The 16,202-nt window shown below is 39.6% G+C and overlaps 1 protein-coding gene across 1 annotated transcript in view; it reads right to left on the bottom strand.

Moving 5' to 3' along the window:
* Window positions 1-16,202, bottom strand: part of XKR4 (XK related 4) — a 213,068-nt gene that overhangs the window by 60,164 nt on the left and 136,702 nt on the right. Inside the window, exon 2 of the mRNA XM_058832858.1 lies at window positions 14,542-14,741. Within this exon, the coding sequence (XP_058688841.1) occupies window positions 14,542-14,741 (200 nt within the window). The remainder of the gene's footprint in view (window positions 1-14,541; window positions 14,742-16,202) is intronic.

The following is a 16,202-nucleotide window of genomic DNA, read 5'->3' as shown; positions in this document are numbered from 1 at the left end:
TCTTAATGTGTCTGATCTTCCTAATTTGTTCTGCAGAGCTAGTTTAAATACTTCTGAATATATAATCTGAAAGACTTGGCCTTGATGACTGCTATTGATGAAACCTCAAGTAGGGGAAATAAAAAGCCCTTAATGTATAAGAGTTCCCTAAGTGTAGTAACAAACATAAGACAAGTCAGTTGTGATGGACTTACTACTTCATTTGCTGATAACAACTAGAGCAAGACACTTCACTGAACAGTATAAAGAATTCTACAATAAGCAGTTCAGGAATAGCCTGCCATTAAGAAAAATGCTTTTTCGATCTCAGCAGAACCCTGAAAGACACAATGGCTAGATTGTAAGCATTTGTTGTTAAAATGCTGAATAATAATAGTACTCATAATAACAATAATAATAATGTTCTTCAATCCTTGGTCACCTTTACTTGTTGTGCTTGGCCTCAGTGATACCTGACACCAAAGGGATACCTTCTACAGGCAAATGTTTTAAAGATAACACTTCCTCAACACACAATTCTCACTTTGCCACTATTCAACTTAGTGGTCCTTCAGCTTTCATGTTAGATGCAGTATAGCTAATGCGCTTTCATAGAGATCATTTGCAGCTCTGTACATTTTATCTAGCTGATCTTTTCAGAAGAGCTTTTTTCAAAGCTCTGTTCATTTTCATTGCCTCAATTGTATCTCAGTTTGAGAAACAAATACAGGACCCTGCCTTTGGGATAGCAGATTTTGCTGCCCTCTTATATTTAAGCTTTTTCATACTAGGAAACCTTTCATAAAGAGATAAACTCCTACTGCTTGTTAGATTGCTCTGGGTCTTGGCCTATATCCTTGTTCAAGCCCCAGCTAAAAGTGAATTCTTACAGCTGCTTTAAGTAATTGAGAATCAAAATTTGGAAGTGAAATGCTGATACCACCTTCCCCATTACAGCATTTATCTGCTTCTGTCATGAAGCAATCAGCCGTGTATTGTAAGTGACTGTGTTGTGAGCCTCTCTGATCTAAACATGTGTTAGCTTAAAATATCAATTCAATTGCAATGCATTATGCTCTGCTCAGAAAACCCATCTGGCTCCAAAGGCTGCTGCCACAGGATGTGCTGCTGCTGTGAAGCCAAAGGCCTGTTTCTTCCCTTGTTTGCGCGGCTCTGCCACTCAAGGAATGGCATTGAAGTGGCTGAGAGTGAAGCACCCCAGAGCAGGTGTGGAAATAAGTCAGCCAGGTGTATGGCTACATCATGCAAATTTCCCATCTTGTTTTCCTGATTTTGCTGCTACACTCATTATCAAGGAAGTCAAAGAAAACCCCTCAAAAACAGAGAACACCTTTGGATTTCTTTTTGAGCAAATGATTGTAGCCTTGTTTCTTTCCTACTGAATCACCATTCAAGATACTTTCAGGCATTTCTGAGCTGGCTTTTTATAACAAAACTGACTCCATAGGGGTGGAAAGTAAAATCACGCTTTTTAGAGGAAATGCCAAGAAAAAAAATATAAAATATTCATCCCCTAGCAGAATTTCTTTTTACTGCAAATGATTTTAGTGTCTACTGTGCTTGCAGGTGAAAAGTCATCATTAAAAACCTCTAGATGAGAATCCCGGTCTCACGGTGTGAGAGAGATCTGCTGTGGGTCTGAAGAAAAGGCATGGGGAGCCATTTTCAATTCACTGTTGCCTTGGGCTCACGTTGCACATTTTCTGCCTTCTGTTGAGCAAAACCAGCACAGAGCCCAGCTACTGAGGAAAGCAGTTATGTTTTGAGCTATATTTAAGGATGACAAGCTGCTATGAATATACAGAGAGTAAATGTTACCGTGTCACTTAGGGTCAGGATCAAGAAAATCACCAGAGCTCAATTTTTTTATGGCTTTGGGGCATCTTACTTATTTAGTTTCATTACCAAGAGTGACTAACCTAGTAGCTCAAGATGATCTCTGAATGCCCTTCTATGGCATGGGAAACCTGGGAAAGATCCAGCTTTACTAGATGGTGCTCAAACAGCTCTTTTATCTATCTATCTATCTATCTATCTATCTATCTATCTATCTATCTATCTATCTATCTATCTATCTATCTATCTATCATCTATCTATCTATCTATCTATCTATCTATCTATCTATCTATCTATCTATCTATCTATCTATCATCTATTCATCCACCTTTCTGGTGGTAATGAATGTCTTCTTGACAATGTACCACAGAGCAGGAAGGAGTCTTTGAGAGCACCAAAGGCACTTGTTAAAACCTGAAGACAGCCTGATGTTGCATAAGCTTTCCGAGGGCTTTGACGCCAGGGTGGCAGCAGATGGCTGAAGGAGGGGTACACCCCATCATTCACTTGCCCCTGTGATGGGGACGACAGCACAGCTCACGAAGCAGCCCCTGAGCCACTGCAGATTTTAGTACAGCATAAAGCATGAGATGGGGGTTAGTTTACTTCACTCTGCAGACTGAAAGCTGCAGCGAATTGGGAGGTTTTTTGTGAGTCACTCTGTTGTCCCCACCGCCGGGGACATGGCAGCAGCCTTGCTCAGAGCAGTATGGCAGCTGGCAGAAGGGGTTTGCTGCTGCTGATCTCTGCTACACGTGAGCCCTGAAAGCCCCATGGTCCCAGGGCCCAGCCGCTGCAGGATGCTCCCAATCAGTCCCTGGGCTGCTCTCTGACCCTGCTACTGGGCTCTTGGGTCTTCCCGGTTTCCCTGGGTAGGAGCTCCAGGGAGGGTGCAGCTGTCAGAGCTCCTGCACAACTGTGTGGCAATCCTGGATGGCTGCTGGAGGGTGAGAGGGAGCATTACTTGTGGCTGTGCCAGAAGTCACACTGAGGGAGGATTCAATTCACACTTTTGACTCAATTATGAGTGTGGAAGAATTCCTCTGCATCTTGAAATATCCACAGGGTGGGAAAGAACACGCAGAAGCAGTGTCTATTAGCTATAAGGGCCTGGGATCAATAGTAATTGAGTAATCTCATACCATGAGATTCTTCCTGCCCAAGCTATTTAACTCCTGAGAGCACACTGGCCACCCATGCACAAATTATATGCTAAAAGCCCCACTCAACACTAGAAATTCTCTCTTCAGCAGTAACACAAAAGATGTTTATGATTTGTTTTTAAACTGTATTCATTATATACAGAGAACAGAATATAGTTTACCACTTTATTAACTGACATACTGTGAGAAATAACACCCACTGGAAAAAGAAAAATATTTTAAATTCATTTTCATTATAATTTAGTTGGGAAACCAAAAACTAATAAAATACCTTTAATAGGTTTTTATCCCCATTAGGTTAGGTAAAATGTCATGCTTAACACAAAAGACAGCTACTTAATATCTTTTTGTAAAACAATGCTCCTATAAATCCCAGCCCAGCAAGTAGATTTTATTCATTAAAACAGTTCCACTGAGTTCAGTGAGAAGGTGCCCACAGGGGTGAACTTCCTGTGCCTGAATTTTTTTGAGTCTCACTGTAACACTGGTTATTCACTGATACTTGCAAAACTCTGAGCACAAAGCAAAAATACATTGGGTTTTTATATTTGCATCTTGATACTCGCCTAACACACAGCTGAAAAATACTAATATGTATCAAACAAGTTACAGCTATGAAATCCCATACAAATTTCATCATTTGTAGTATATCCTATATGACACTAAACTTGGATGTCATGCAAGGCACATCTTAAAACCTGCATTCCCACTTTGCACCTTGCAGCTAAAATCACTCTCAACAGAAAGAATTACTTTTCTGGTTAATCAAGGAAAAAAAAAGTAATTTTTAGATTAACAGATCAGCATTCACTAGAAATGAAAATGACAGAAAATTTCAGATCTCTGTTTTTGGCGTGAAGCTGGACATGCACTTTGGCTCTGTGACTGAAGATTTAAAGGTCACTGCATGATGAACTCACATTAATTCTTATCTTTGAGGGTTTATGCAGTCTTTGGGTGAGACACAATCACGACCAAAATTTCTCTCTGCTATATTAGACACAGGAAAGCTTCTTCTCTGCCAAGCATGCGTCACTTTTTTTCCCATCCCTGAGCAAACGTACCAGTCATAAAAACACAGAAACCCAAAATGAAACTGGAATTTTTTTCCTTGGCAAGTTCACTTTTAGCACAACAAAAAGGGAGCAGAAGGATATGCCACCAACTTTCTGACATTCCCCAACAAATAAAATTCAGTGTGTAGGCAATATATCACGCTTGCAGAAACTAAATGCACTACTTTGTATCTCAGGCTATCTTTACCACAATGTATACATTAGCAGTTTTGTGAAGTCACTATTAAATTTAACAACCTGTAGATAATGTGGAAATAATTTTTGTTGGTTTTTTTTGCCATTCCCTGCAGCAGTAAAGAATTTCTTTTCACAATACCTCCAGGCTCATAATGCCCTTAAAGCCTGGATCCATCAGAGGGGGGCAGCTGATCTGTAGGAGAGAAGGGCAGCCCTGCAGAGGGATCTCAGAAGAGTGAGAGGAGTGACTTACAAAGGCAAAGGAAAACTCGTTCATGTAATTTTGGGCCACCAGTACTGGAAATACCTTCACAAAGTGGAGTGAGGCCAAGGATCACTGAAATAATAGGATCATAGAATGGTCCTGTCAGTCCACACTGGTAAATGGTCTCTCTCCATCTGCCTTGTAGGCCTCCTTTGGGTACTGAAAGGCCACAGTTAGGTCACTCTGGTTCCATGCTGAACAATCCTAATTCTCTTATCCTTTCCTTGTGGGAAGGGTTCTCTATCCCTCTGATCAACTTGATGGCCTCCTTTGGACTCAGTCCCAGCAGGTCCATGTCCTTCCTGTGCTGGGGACCCCAGAGCTGGATGCAGCACTGCAGGTGGGCTCTCCCAGAGCAGAGCAGAGGGGCAGAATTCCCTCCCTTGCCCTGTTGGCCACACTGCTTTTGACCCAGCACAGGATGTGATTAATTTTCTGGGCAGTGAGTTCACATTGCTGGGTCATATCCAGCCTCCCACCCACCAGCATCCTCAAGTCCTTCTTATCAGTGTTGCTCTGGATCTGTTCACCCCTCAGCCCATGTTGATACTGGAGGTTACCCTGACAGGTGCAGCACTAGCACCTGGTCTCATTAAACCTCATGAGATTCCCATGGCCCCAATTCCTGAGCTTGTCCAGGTCCCTCTGGATGATATCCTTCCCTTCAGGTGCAGCAACTGCACCACTCAGCTTTGTGTCATCTGCAAATTTGCTGAGAGTGTACTCAGTCCCTTTGTCTATGTCATCAATGAAGATAACAAATAACACTGGTCCCGATATGGACCCCTGAGGAGCACCACTTGTCACTGATATCCATCAGGATTCTGAGCCACTGACCACTACCCTCTGGATGTGACTGTCCAACTACTCCCTTGTCCATCTAGCAGTCTACTCATCAACTCTATCTTTTTATAATTTAGGGAGAGTGACATTGTGGGCAATGATGCCAAAGGCTTTGTAGAAGTCCAGGTTTATAACACCTGTAACCCTTCCCTTGTCCACTCATAGCCACAATGTTAGGGGCCAGAGCACATGGTGCCTGAGTTGGTTTTGTGTAGCCTGAGGGAGGACTGGTAGAGCGAACCAAGAGGAGATATCTAATTGCCATTTTCTCCTGCCTAAAAGGAGAATTATACAAAACTCTCAAAGTTAGAGGCATACAGTGAGTCAAAATCAAAGCAAGGGAAAATCTGATTTGCTGTAAGAAAAGAGATTTTGCCAGGGTGGTGAGCACTGGTACAGTTCACCCAGAGAGACTGTGGGCTCAGCAACCACAGAAGTGCACAAAACTCAGAGAGACATGGCCCTGAGGAACCTGATCGATTTTTAAAGATGGTTGTGTTTCCAGAAGGGTTTGGACCAGATGATTGATTGAAGACCCCTTGACCTATGGAATTCTTTCATTCTGTGACAAGACACTCGATTGGTGTGAGCTGGAAATATCACCCAGAGGTGAGATTATCAGCTTGGTACTTGAACAAACTGCATCAAAAAGCCTTGAGAAACCAATCTTTAAATTATATTCCTATGCAAATGTAAGTTTATAAAACCACTTATAATTTTTTTCTTTAAGACTGGCATAATACTTCTAAGGCATGACAAAATATGTACCTAAAGTCGTGTTTAAATATCCAAATATATGACAAGATTTTTCAAAATTTAGTGAAGGAGGCACCAACCTACTCTCTTTGATAACCATCTGATTTATTGAGACCTTCCAACAGGTTTTTGAAGCTTTTCTAGAGACACCTCTCTCTGCAAATGTTGCCAGGATAGCTAATGCGAGAAGAATGGGGACAAAAAGAGTAGCAGTAAAATGTATATTAAATCTCCTTAACACTGTTTTTAATGGCTTTTTTTCTATTAAAATTACATATGCAGATTTCATGCTGGTATGTTATGAAGCCTTATTGCTATTCACTCAGAATGACCTGAATACTTTATTCATTTTCCTGTTGATGTAATGAGTGAAAAAGTGTTCAAACAGTGTCCAAGCTTCAAAAACGATATTTTTTGCATCATAATGCAAACTCACATTTATATGTCTATATAGTTCAGTGTGATCCTCTGGTCTTTTACCAGTTACCAGGTAATAAACAAGGATAAAAATATCAGCATAAACTCAGTAAGAAACAGAGTCACCAGAACATATTATTTGTGAAAAAATGTTTGATGCAGTTCCCCTCATTACTAATGCTGCTAGAGGAATTAGGGTTGTTTTACTTCAGTTAAGCAGAAAGAATGATCACTAGTCATCTCTGACTTTCAGGGGTTGAGGTCCTGTAAAAACGGTTTGTTAAGAAGCAACATCTTAACTCTGCCAACTCCTTATCTTCCTGATAATGTACCTGTGTACATTTCCTCTTGCTTTTACAAGTTGTATTGATGCATCATACTTTTAGATAGATGAATGGACATCATCAGGTCATCAGGAAGCACAGGAAAAAAGCACAGGGCATAAAGCACTGTAGGGTTACAAAAAGAGTTATAGGGTTACAGAAACACCCATGGTCTCATAATCACTCCCTGAACATGGGTGCTGAAAGAGAGCTGGTATTCAGAAAAGATGGAAATAATGGCAAAAACAGTGTGTGTGAATAGAATGACAGCAGGATGTTTCAGAAAGGGTTCCCTGATAAAACAGATTCTGTTTGCATACAAAATCACTTTGGGGAAAGATAGTGGGTAGTTGTTACAGTCTGCTGCAGAATTCCGGAGTTAAATTTGGATATGGATAGAGATGTTCAAACCGTTATTACAGGGAGAAATTCTGCACAGAATTGTCTCGTTATGGCAGCCTCTGACTTGTCAGATATAGGCTGGAGAACAAGTGCTGCTGAAGGCAGCCCAGATATTCCAGAATGTGACAACTTACAGCTTTTCTGAGAGAAAGCAGAGAGTATTCTTTCTAAACTTAGTTATGGAAAGTAGAGAGGTTGTTACAGGACATCTAATTATAGCAAAATAGCATTGAATCACATAAATATTGGTTTAATTTATATAAAATGGAAGGACAAACAAAAATAGATCTGTTAGTAAGCCTAACAGAATTTTAGAGAAATGAGTGAAGGCAGTAGAAGTTAACTGTTCTGTTCTGTTTCCCATTTCTCTGTGGGGGAGACTTGGATGTTCTTTGAGGCAAAGCACAGAAGGATTTCTGGAGCTTTCGAACATTGAAACCCAAAAACTTAGAGAAAAAAACCTCAAAACCTACCTCAGAAATGATTCTTTAATGGAAATGAAAAAAAGAATGATGAACAATAAAGACTGTGCTTTATAGGACTATTTTCCATAAGGGCTCTTGAAATAAGAGCTCAAACAAAAAGCCAGCTGATAGAAAATAAGAACAGAAAGGAAATCTGTGTTACTGTAGATGGAAGCAAAACTCCAAGTTCCTTGTTTTCACCCAATGCAAAAAAAACTCTGTGTCTCAGGATTCAAAATAAGCCAATGTATGATATCCTGCTGTTGGTGAGAAGCATCTTAAGTATTCCCACTCAGAGCTGGTGCCATGTGACTGAAAAGGAGTCATTTCACAAGTACCTGGCTGAAGTAGGACTACAACACAGGCTTCAACACCATACAAAGCTCTAGAGCAGCTTTTAAAACAATAACTAACTGAAAACAAAGGTAAATCTAGAACCACAGGATGGCTTGGGTTGGAAGGGACCTTAGAAGTCATCTAGTTCCAAATCTCTGCCATGGGCAGTGACAACTTTCAGAAACATCAGATTCCTCAAAGCCTTGTCCTACCTAGCCTTGAAAGATGAAAGTGTATGAAAAAGAAAGGATACATTAAAAATGAAGTAGATCATAAGAGAGCTTCAGAGTCTAGAATAGCTCTATTTCTTTCTTTTATAACCCCTTTCTCAACAAGTAAAATGTGGCAGATTTAATCTATCAAATGGCAAAATGGTGACTACAATGCTAATGGGAAAGTTCTGGTGACACTTGAGAGGTTAGGGAATAGTAGAAGAGAAATAAGACAGGTAAAAGAACTAATTAAGGAAAGATACTGCAGATTATGTTAAAATGCTAATAAAGAACCCTTGGGGTGGAGTAGAGTTACTCTTGCCTTTTCAATACTGATTGCACTTGGAACCAATCTTGTCTGAATGCTTCTCTTAATAACCGTTGTTTAAAACATAATGCACTAGTAAGTGTTTGGGAGATATTGTCAATGTAGGAAAGGAGAATGATATGTGGAAAAATCAGGGGCACCTTGCAGGCTGGAAAAGTAGAAGAGAGATGAAATTTCATTACATGCATTTAGTTGCTAATAGATTTTTTAATGTAATTGAAGCCTCATCAGAGTGACATGACAACAGAAGAGCCTGTGTGTTTTAAAGGAGCATTAAATAACTAGAATTAACTAGTCTAATACCTGAATGAACTGGGAATTACAACCCTAGATCATACCTAGTGAGATATTGCCATGAGAAATATGGGAACTCTGGATAAATGTCATCTGGACTCTTTGCAGTCTTGGTCATCTGTGTATACCAAAGATGAATTCAGACTGGGATCGAGGAAGAAAAAGTCTATGAAGAAAATTCAGAACCTCTCAGGAGATGAGAGAATGCACAGCAGGAGGAATGATTCCACTTTTCCATCAAGGTATCTCTTATTCCCTATTCCCATTTGTCATTCACAACAGTCCCAATGGGCAGGGGAAAGCAGTGCAATTCCTTGTCTGGAAGGATGCATATCTGGGATGATGGGTGGCTGGTATGTAATAAAAAAAGTATTGGCTGAAGTCTGACTTTTCCCTGTAGTAGAGGCTCTCCATTTTAAAAAATATATATTTTTAAAAAGATATCATTTTTAAATTTATTTTTTCTTTGTATTGACTGCTTTTTTTTACAACATTTAAGAAGATATAATTATCTTTTAGATGTTGGTTGTTCTCTTATACTTGATTGAAATACTGCAATGGATCAGAAGTTCTTGAAAGCAGGACTGAAAGACAGATATGGGCTATATAATTGTATGAACCCCATTTCCTTAGGGAACAAGTGCAAAAACAGGAATGGCACAAGAATAAATATGAACAGATTGCTGATAAAATTAAAAAGTCAGGACAAGCATCAGCAGGCCTCTATCAATCAGAGAATTATAGTTTCAACTGATATATTAGATTCTAAGGGTTTAACTAGTTTTAAGATTGCAATTATGTTGTGAAATGGATTATTTGACATGATCGCCTTCAGGAAGTCCTTTCCTGGACTATCAGAAACCAGGGTATGCTAATATGATGGCTCTACCCTAATGAGCACAAGATAACATTTTTAAAATTTGCAGAAGGACCTGCGGATCAGTTTAAGAGTAAATTCTAGAAAACACATTTACTCCGTAGTATATAATACTTGTTGATCCTTGTCACTGGAAATCTGTTTTGCCAAGTATCAAGCAGAATCTGTAACTACAGTTTGCTCTGTTTTAGTTTCTCTGTGGAAAGGTTGGGTGCTGGACTGCAGTGGTGCAGAACCTCAACAACACAGAGAAAAGTAATGGCAACTTGCCCAGAGCTCAAGTGCTGCACCTGATTTCCATATAAATATACATTGAATTGTATAAAATATTGTATCAAAATTCTTTTTATGTTATTTATTTATTTATATATTTATTTATAGGGCACTGCAAATGTAGGCAGCATTTTACAGAGCAATCCAAAATTGCTCTGTAAGGTAGCAAAAAAGAAAAACCGTGCAAAAGCATAACGTTTTCCACACAAAAAAATTGTAGACTTAAATTATTTTCAGTTTACTGTGCTGATATGAAAAGAGTCTGAATTCCTGATACACAAAGTTGAACTTTGCCAAAAGATTTTTTTAATCAACTAGTTAACAACACAATTTGCTTCTGCCAGATAAAGTTAGGACCTATCAGCCATGTCATAAACTGCTATCAAGTCTCTGAGCTTCTTTTTCAGCTCAGGCAGGAGCAGCAATTTGTTTGGAGTAGAAAGACTGGAGAATGGTGCTTGGTGAAACTGTAAACTTTTGTACACTGGCTGCAGTGTCAGCATATGAACAGCATAGGGTTTCCAACAGAGTTGGTAGAAAATGGGAAAATTTTTCACCAGGGAGATTTCCTGGATTTCCAGGGAGATTTCAGCAGAATCCAGTAGCTCTGTAGTGTGTGGTGACTTCAATGAAACTTGATGAATTTATAAACTGGTCTGAACTTTTCATTTTGCTTCTGGCACTACTGTCAGTCCCTATTATGAAATGCAGCTTTATATGACATAAACTTTGATTAGACTTTGATTAAACTTTGATAGAGACTTTGATTAATAGCAGTGTATGGAGAAGCCAGAACAAACCTCCCAGGGGCTGATAAAGAAAAAAATTGTCAATGCAGTAAACAGGAATGGAGAAGCTAATCTATAATTTAAGCAATGTGTTAATTAATACAGTATAAATAATGAAATCTGTGGCAAATCCACAGAGTAATCTTGTTTATGTGCTCATCTAGGTGTGGTTAGAACACCATACCCTTGAATAGGAAAGTAGTATCTATATGATAACTGATGGGAATCTCCTTCCAATCAGATGGTCAGCAGGATTTTTTGCTTGCTGGTGTTTATGCATTTTCAGATGAGAAGCCTTTCTAAAATCAAATGGCATAGTGGGAAAAGTGAAATAAGCAAAAGAAGAGTGCCAAGGGATTACTGCTAGTCTGTAGGCAGGACTCCAAGATGAGGTGCCACATAAAGGGACAGCCCTGACCTTCCTGCCCTGATGCTGTGTCCTGCCTTGCCTCCCCCAGGCTGGCATTATCCATGGTGTGAAATCCCCCTGTCCCAGGGGGCTCGGCTGCCCTCAGAGAAAAGGCAGGAGAAAACACACTCCCGTGAGGAAAAGAGGAAGGAACCATATATTTCAAGTCACATCATTCAGCCTTCTAGAGACCAGATATTTCTCTAAACTTAAAGGAATCACCAGAGTGGAAAAGGTGGAAGTAGAAGGGGCATTAGCACAGCTCCAGTTTAGGCCACTGTCAAACTGAAGTTGTTTGTCTTCTTGAGAAACTAGCACCTAGACATCATCAGCTTTCCCCACAATTTCATTCCTTCCACTCAGGTGAGACCTGGCTGTTGCTTGTAGGCAGAATAAGAGTAAACATTGCCTCTAAATGTGCCAGTCTTGATGAAATTTTAAAAAATAATCAGATAATTTAGTTATTGTTTTATTATTGCTGGGATATCTCTGGATGGGGATGCAGGAGAGAGATGACACTCCATAAGGGCTGTCGATGGCCTCCCAGACAAGCCCTGCTCTTCTGCAGGGTCATGATACAGGGGTGCACAATTCTTGCTAGGAGCTTACACTGCAGTTTTAAAACTCATGTTTGGGGAGCCCAGGCAAGTGCTAGAGGATCCTGTGGTGCATCCTCAGGGCTTTTTAAGTGGTCCTTACTGCATTCCATGGGAGATTGAGAGGGAAGGTTTCACAGATACTGCACAATATTTTTCATTATCATCATAAAGATGCATGTACAGGTCTGCACATATTTCTTACCTTGACTAGCAGGCCTTAGTTACTGAAATAAGAAATAGTCTGAATCAAGCCAACACCCATTACAAACTTGGAATCTTCAGTAACCCTGAATTGTCCTGTTGGGAATGATGCTATTTTGTTGCATTTGGAATTGAAAATATAGAATTTCATAAATAAAAATACTTAAAAGTTTTTCTTGCAGTAATTAATGGATTAATATTAAAAATACCCTGCTTACAGACCATTAATTTCCCATGCCAAATCTGTGGTTTGTGAAAGTCATAAACTTTTAAGAACATGAACCAGTGATGTCACTTAACAACTCTCATAATAATTTTGTCCTGTGGGATAGAGAACTAAAAGAACAACAATAAAAAATCAGTAGCATTCCCTATACAAAGAAAATCAATCAAACACCCTGTTTATTGATCCATGTTGGAAATCTCTCTAACAGGCTCAGTGAGTAGACAGCTAGCTGAAGCAGATACCTTATGGCTAGGCCTTTTAAAACACCCATTTGTAGCATGATACCACTGAGAAAAATTATGCTCTTCTTATGCAGCCTCACAGCTAATCCACCATCCTATGGTGTAATGCATTATCCTTATAATTTCTTTAAGAAAGGAGAGAAAGCGCAGAAAGGATTTTCACAGCTGGTAAGATGCTAAAACATATTAGCTTTTATCATGAGAGTATAATGGTACTACTGTTTAAGAAAATACTACAACCTTGTTTAATTTTCTTTCTTTTTTTTTTTTTTTTTTTTTTTAATGGATCCTTTTGTCTGTGGAAGTTGGAAGAAAATGGGGGAAGAGAACATAAGTAAATACCTTCAACCTTCTCAGCTGAAATCCATAATTATAGTTTTATTACTTTCTGGTTTCTGATACATAGGTTTCACAGAGCTGATTGCAGGCTGCAGGAACCACTTTTTGCCTTTTAAATTGAGGCATTTCAGATCTTCTCTAATTAACAACCACTTGCAGAGTGCATCACAGGCTTAGTGCCTACTCACCAGGCACATCTCTGACACAGATCTGTTATTGCACTAAAATGAGGATGGAGAGGCATTCTGTATTAATAGTTTATGAAGATAGCTAAATTACACCTGACCATACAGTAGTCTATGTTCTTCTCCTATGTCTTTCTTTGGACTCACTTTTTCTGGGGAGACAAATCTTGAAGTGATAATACCTTTTCCTCAATGATAACAGTTTGAATTTGTTGGTGTGGGGCTTCATCCTTTTGAGAAGCAGCAGTAGGAAGTGTATAGGCAAACTTCCTTGTGCAGAGCACCAACCAATTAAAATAGAAACTTTGGTTTTCTTTTCTCATTAAGGTGGCAGAGTTTCAGATGTAATGAAACAAAAACACAGGAAGAAGTACAGCTCTTTATTACGTGACAGTTCAGAGCTCTGGAAAGGTAAAGCCTCTGATTTATCCACAGGAAACTGCCCAGGATCAAGATTTTCACACAGTTACCCACTTTGTGCCCAGTACTTTTTTACCCAAGCAGACTCACTGCATGTTACTCATAACAAGTTAACCAGACCCACCATTTTCTCAAGGTGCTGTCACATTTTCTTCTTGTGCAGTGATAAGCACATGAGCTATGTGCTTACCCTAACAGCAAATGACAAAAACTCTGCATTTCCTTCCTCCCTCTCTCCCTCTGATTCTCCCCTCCTTCCTTCACTCCTCACTGCCTTGTGGTATTTTTGTTGCCTTCTGGATCCCAAATTCTCATTTACTTTGTTCCCTTGCTAAACAATTCCATTCAGGTGCAGCCATAAGGCAAAACAATGGCACAATACAAAAGGACAGCTGTCAGGTAGCCAAAAGCAGCATGAGAAAAGCAATAGTGAATGAGGTATGTTAATATCTGTATCACTGACTGACAAAGCCATATAGCAGGACATATGCATTCATTTACCGTTTTAAAGAAGTAACCACACTTGCTGAAAGCATCAACCTTAGAAGGAAACCCAGAGTGTGAAGGAATGAGTACTGCTGGAGAGATGATTTGTATTATTTCAGATAACCACGGCTGAGAACTGATGGGCATAAACATTGGCATTTTCTTCACAGAATTGCTGCTATCTCCTGTGCTGTCTCCTGTTTTGCATAATGCCATATGAACCTCATTACTGGAGTTTGCAGGGTTTTGAACATTCACAGAAAAAAGCATAGGGAGAAAAGTAATAGTTTGATTGATGCAATTTTCACATTGGCCCAGTGGATAATCAGAAGAGCTCTTCTATTACAAGGACATGCAGAAAGCAAAACATTATAAATCCTACCCACAAACCAGGACCATTAAGAAAGGCTAAAAAAACCTCTAATAACGCAGACTTTCTTGACAGAGTTTTTGTTAACAGCTAAATAGCAGCTAGCAGGCAAGATCTGCTCTTATGCCAAGACTACAAGGCACACAGCAGTCTGAACAAAGGATAAAAATGTATGTGTGGAAACTACATCTTCCAAAAATTATAAAAAATAAATAGATTAAATGAACCCCTACCTTGGAGAGCTTGGAGTGTACGAGTCTGTACAACAATACAGAGTTGCAGGACCAGCTGTGGCGCACTTTCCAGAAAGGTGGCTAGCAAATGCAGCATACTCACATCTGCATACTCATACACCATTTTCCAATAAAACCGCCATCTGTCATTCTCTCCACTCTGTCGACTCCGGATACCCAAGTACATCGTGTGAAAATACCTGGAAAGGAAAGAGAGTGGTTACAGAAGGACAGAATGATATTTTACAGGTTATACTTCTGCTTGCAAATTACATCTTGTTCAATGTACTTCAAAATAATGAACATTATTTTAAAAGATTGCTGTATTTCAATTTATAATAGTTGATGTGATAAGAGTCAACTAAACTGAAGACAAGACTAAACTTTATAAGGTCATTAAAAAAGCTTAGAATTTTCTTTTTGTTAAATAGTATTTCTTTCAAGGACCCAGTTTTCTAATTTGAAATATACATGTGATATCTTGATTATATGGTCCTCCTCAGCGGTTTTGCAAATAATGAGAGGAACAAAACTGAGTCTTTAATGAGAACCTGCAAAGAACTAATCTCCCTCTGCATGGCTCAATTAGGGCTTGGAGGACCACCTGCACTGCAAGTCTGAGGTGGTCTTAGCCTGTAGTTATGCTATGGCTTAGCTTATTGTCCTGCTTTTCCACCCATCTGCACTGAGTATTTCAGATACTGCCAAATATATAGTGGTTTTTTTCCTCATAGTTTGATTATTTTAGTTGGAGAGAAGATGTAGCTGTGAGTTCCTATTTTAGGAGGCGTGGAGATGTGGCTGTGGGTTCCCTTGGAGATCAGAAATGACTCACTACGGTATCTCCCATGCAGCAGTAGCAGTGGGAAGCAGCAGGAGCCAGGAACCCAACAGGACAGCTGCTGCTATTCCCTGTAGTAACCCGCAGGTAACGGGAGCAACAGGCAAAGCCCTCCAGCTCTCCTGGCCTGTGCAATCAGCAGGAAAAACACCTGGCAAGCAGCATGTTAAGCAGATTTTGGTGGGTGCAGGAGTAATGAGTGATTTTAGGAAGCAAGGGATGTCTTCTGAAGGCTAGTACCCAGATGCTGTGATGCCTGTGGTGGTGACCCTTGCAGAGCATGCAGCAGCCTCCCATGACACACCTGAGTCACAGCACAGTGATCACTCTGGGTGGCCTTTGATCTGCTCTGTTATTCTGATCTGATCTCAGTTATTCTGTGTCAGAAAAGCTCCCGCATTGTTCCTACAATTTTAGTTCCAAACTAATTAAGGCTGGCTGAAAAAAATCCCCAGTCTCACTTAATGAAAATTTTTGAAGATTAAGGTATCATCTTACATCAGGGTGCCTTGTGTCCTGCAGTAATAGCCCAGTGGGCTACCAGCTGATGTGGATCTTTGTTTCTCTTTTGCTTGAGGTAACTTTCATATCCTGTTCCTGACAGCATTTTCTTATGATATTTTTAATATGTTTTCACAGCAATTTTGTAAAGTTTAGTAAATTTTAACCACTTTCAATATGAATTGTTTTAATTAGTTAAGATAAAGTAATTCAGGATTTCTTCTTTCCACAAGTTCTTGTCTTAAAACTCTTTACATAACTGGTGGAGCATGATGAATTGTGAAATATATTTTTACAAAGGCTGCATGCAACCTTTTAA

The sequence above is a fragment of the Poecile atricapillus genome, chromosome 2, assembly GCF_030490865.1.
Source record: "Poecile atricapillus isolate bPoeAtr1 chromosome 2, bPoeAtr1.hap1, whole genome shotgun sequence".
Taxonomy (NCBI): domain Eukaryota; kingdom Metazoa; phylum Chordata; class Aves; order Passeriformes; family Paridae; genus Poecile; species Poecile atricapillus.
The sequence above is the reverse complement of the archived record's forward strand: the minus strand, read 5'-3'. Positions and strand labels throughout refer to the sequence as shown.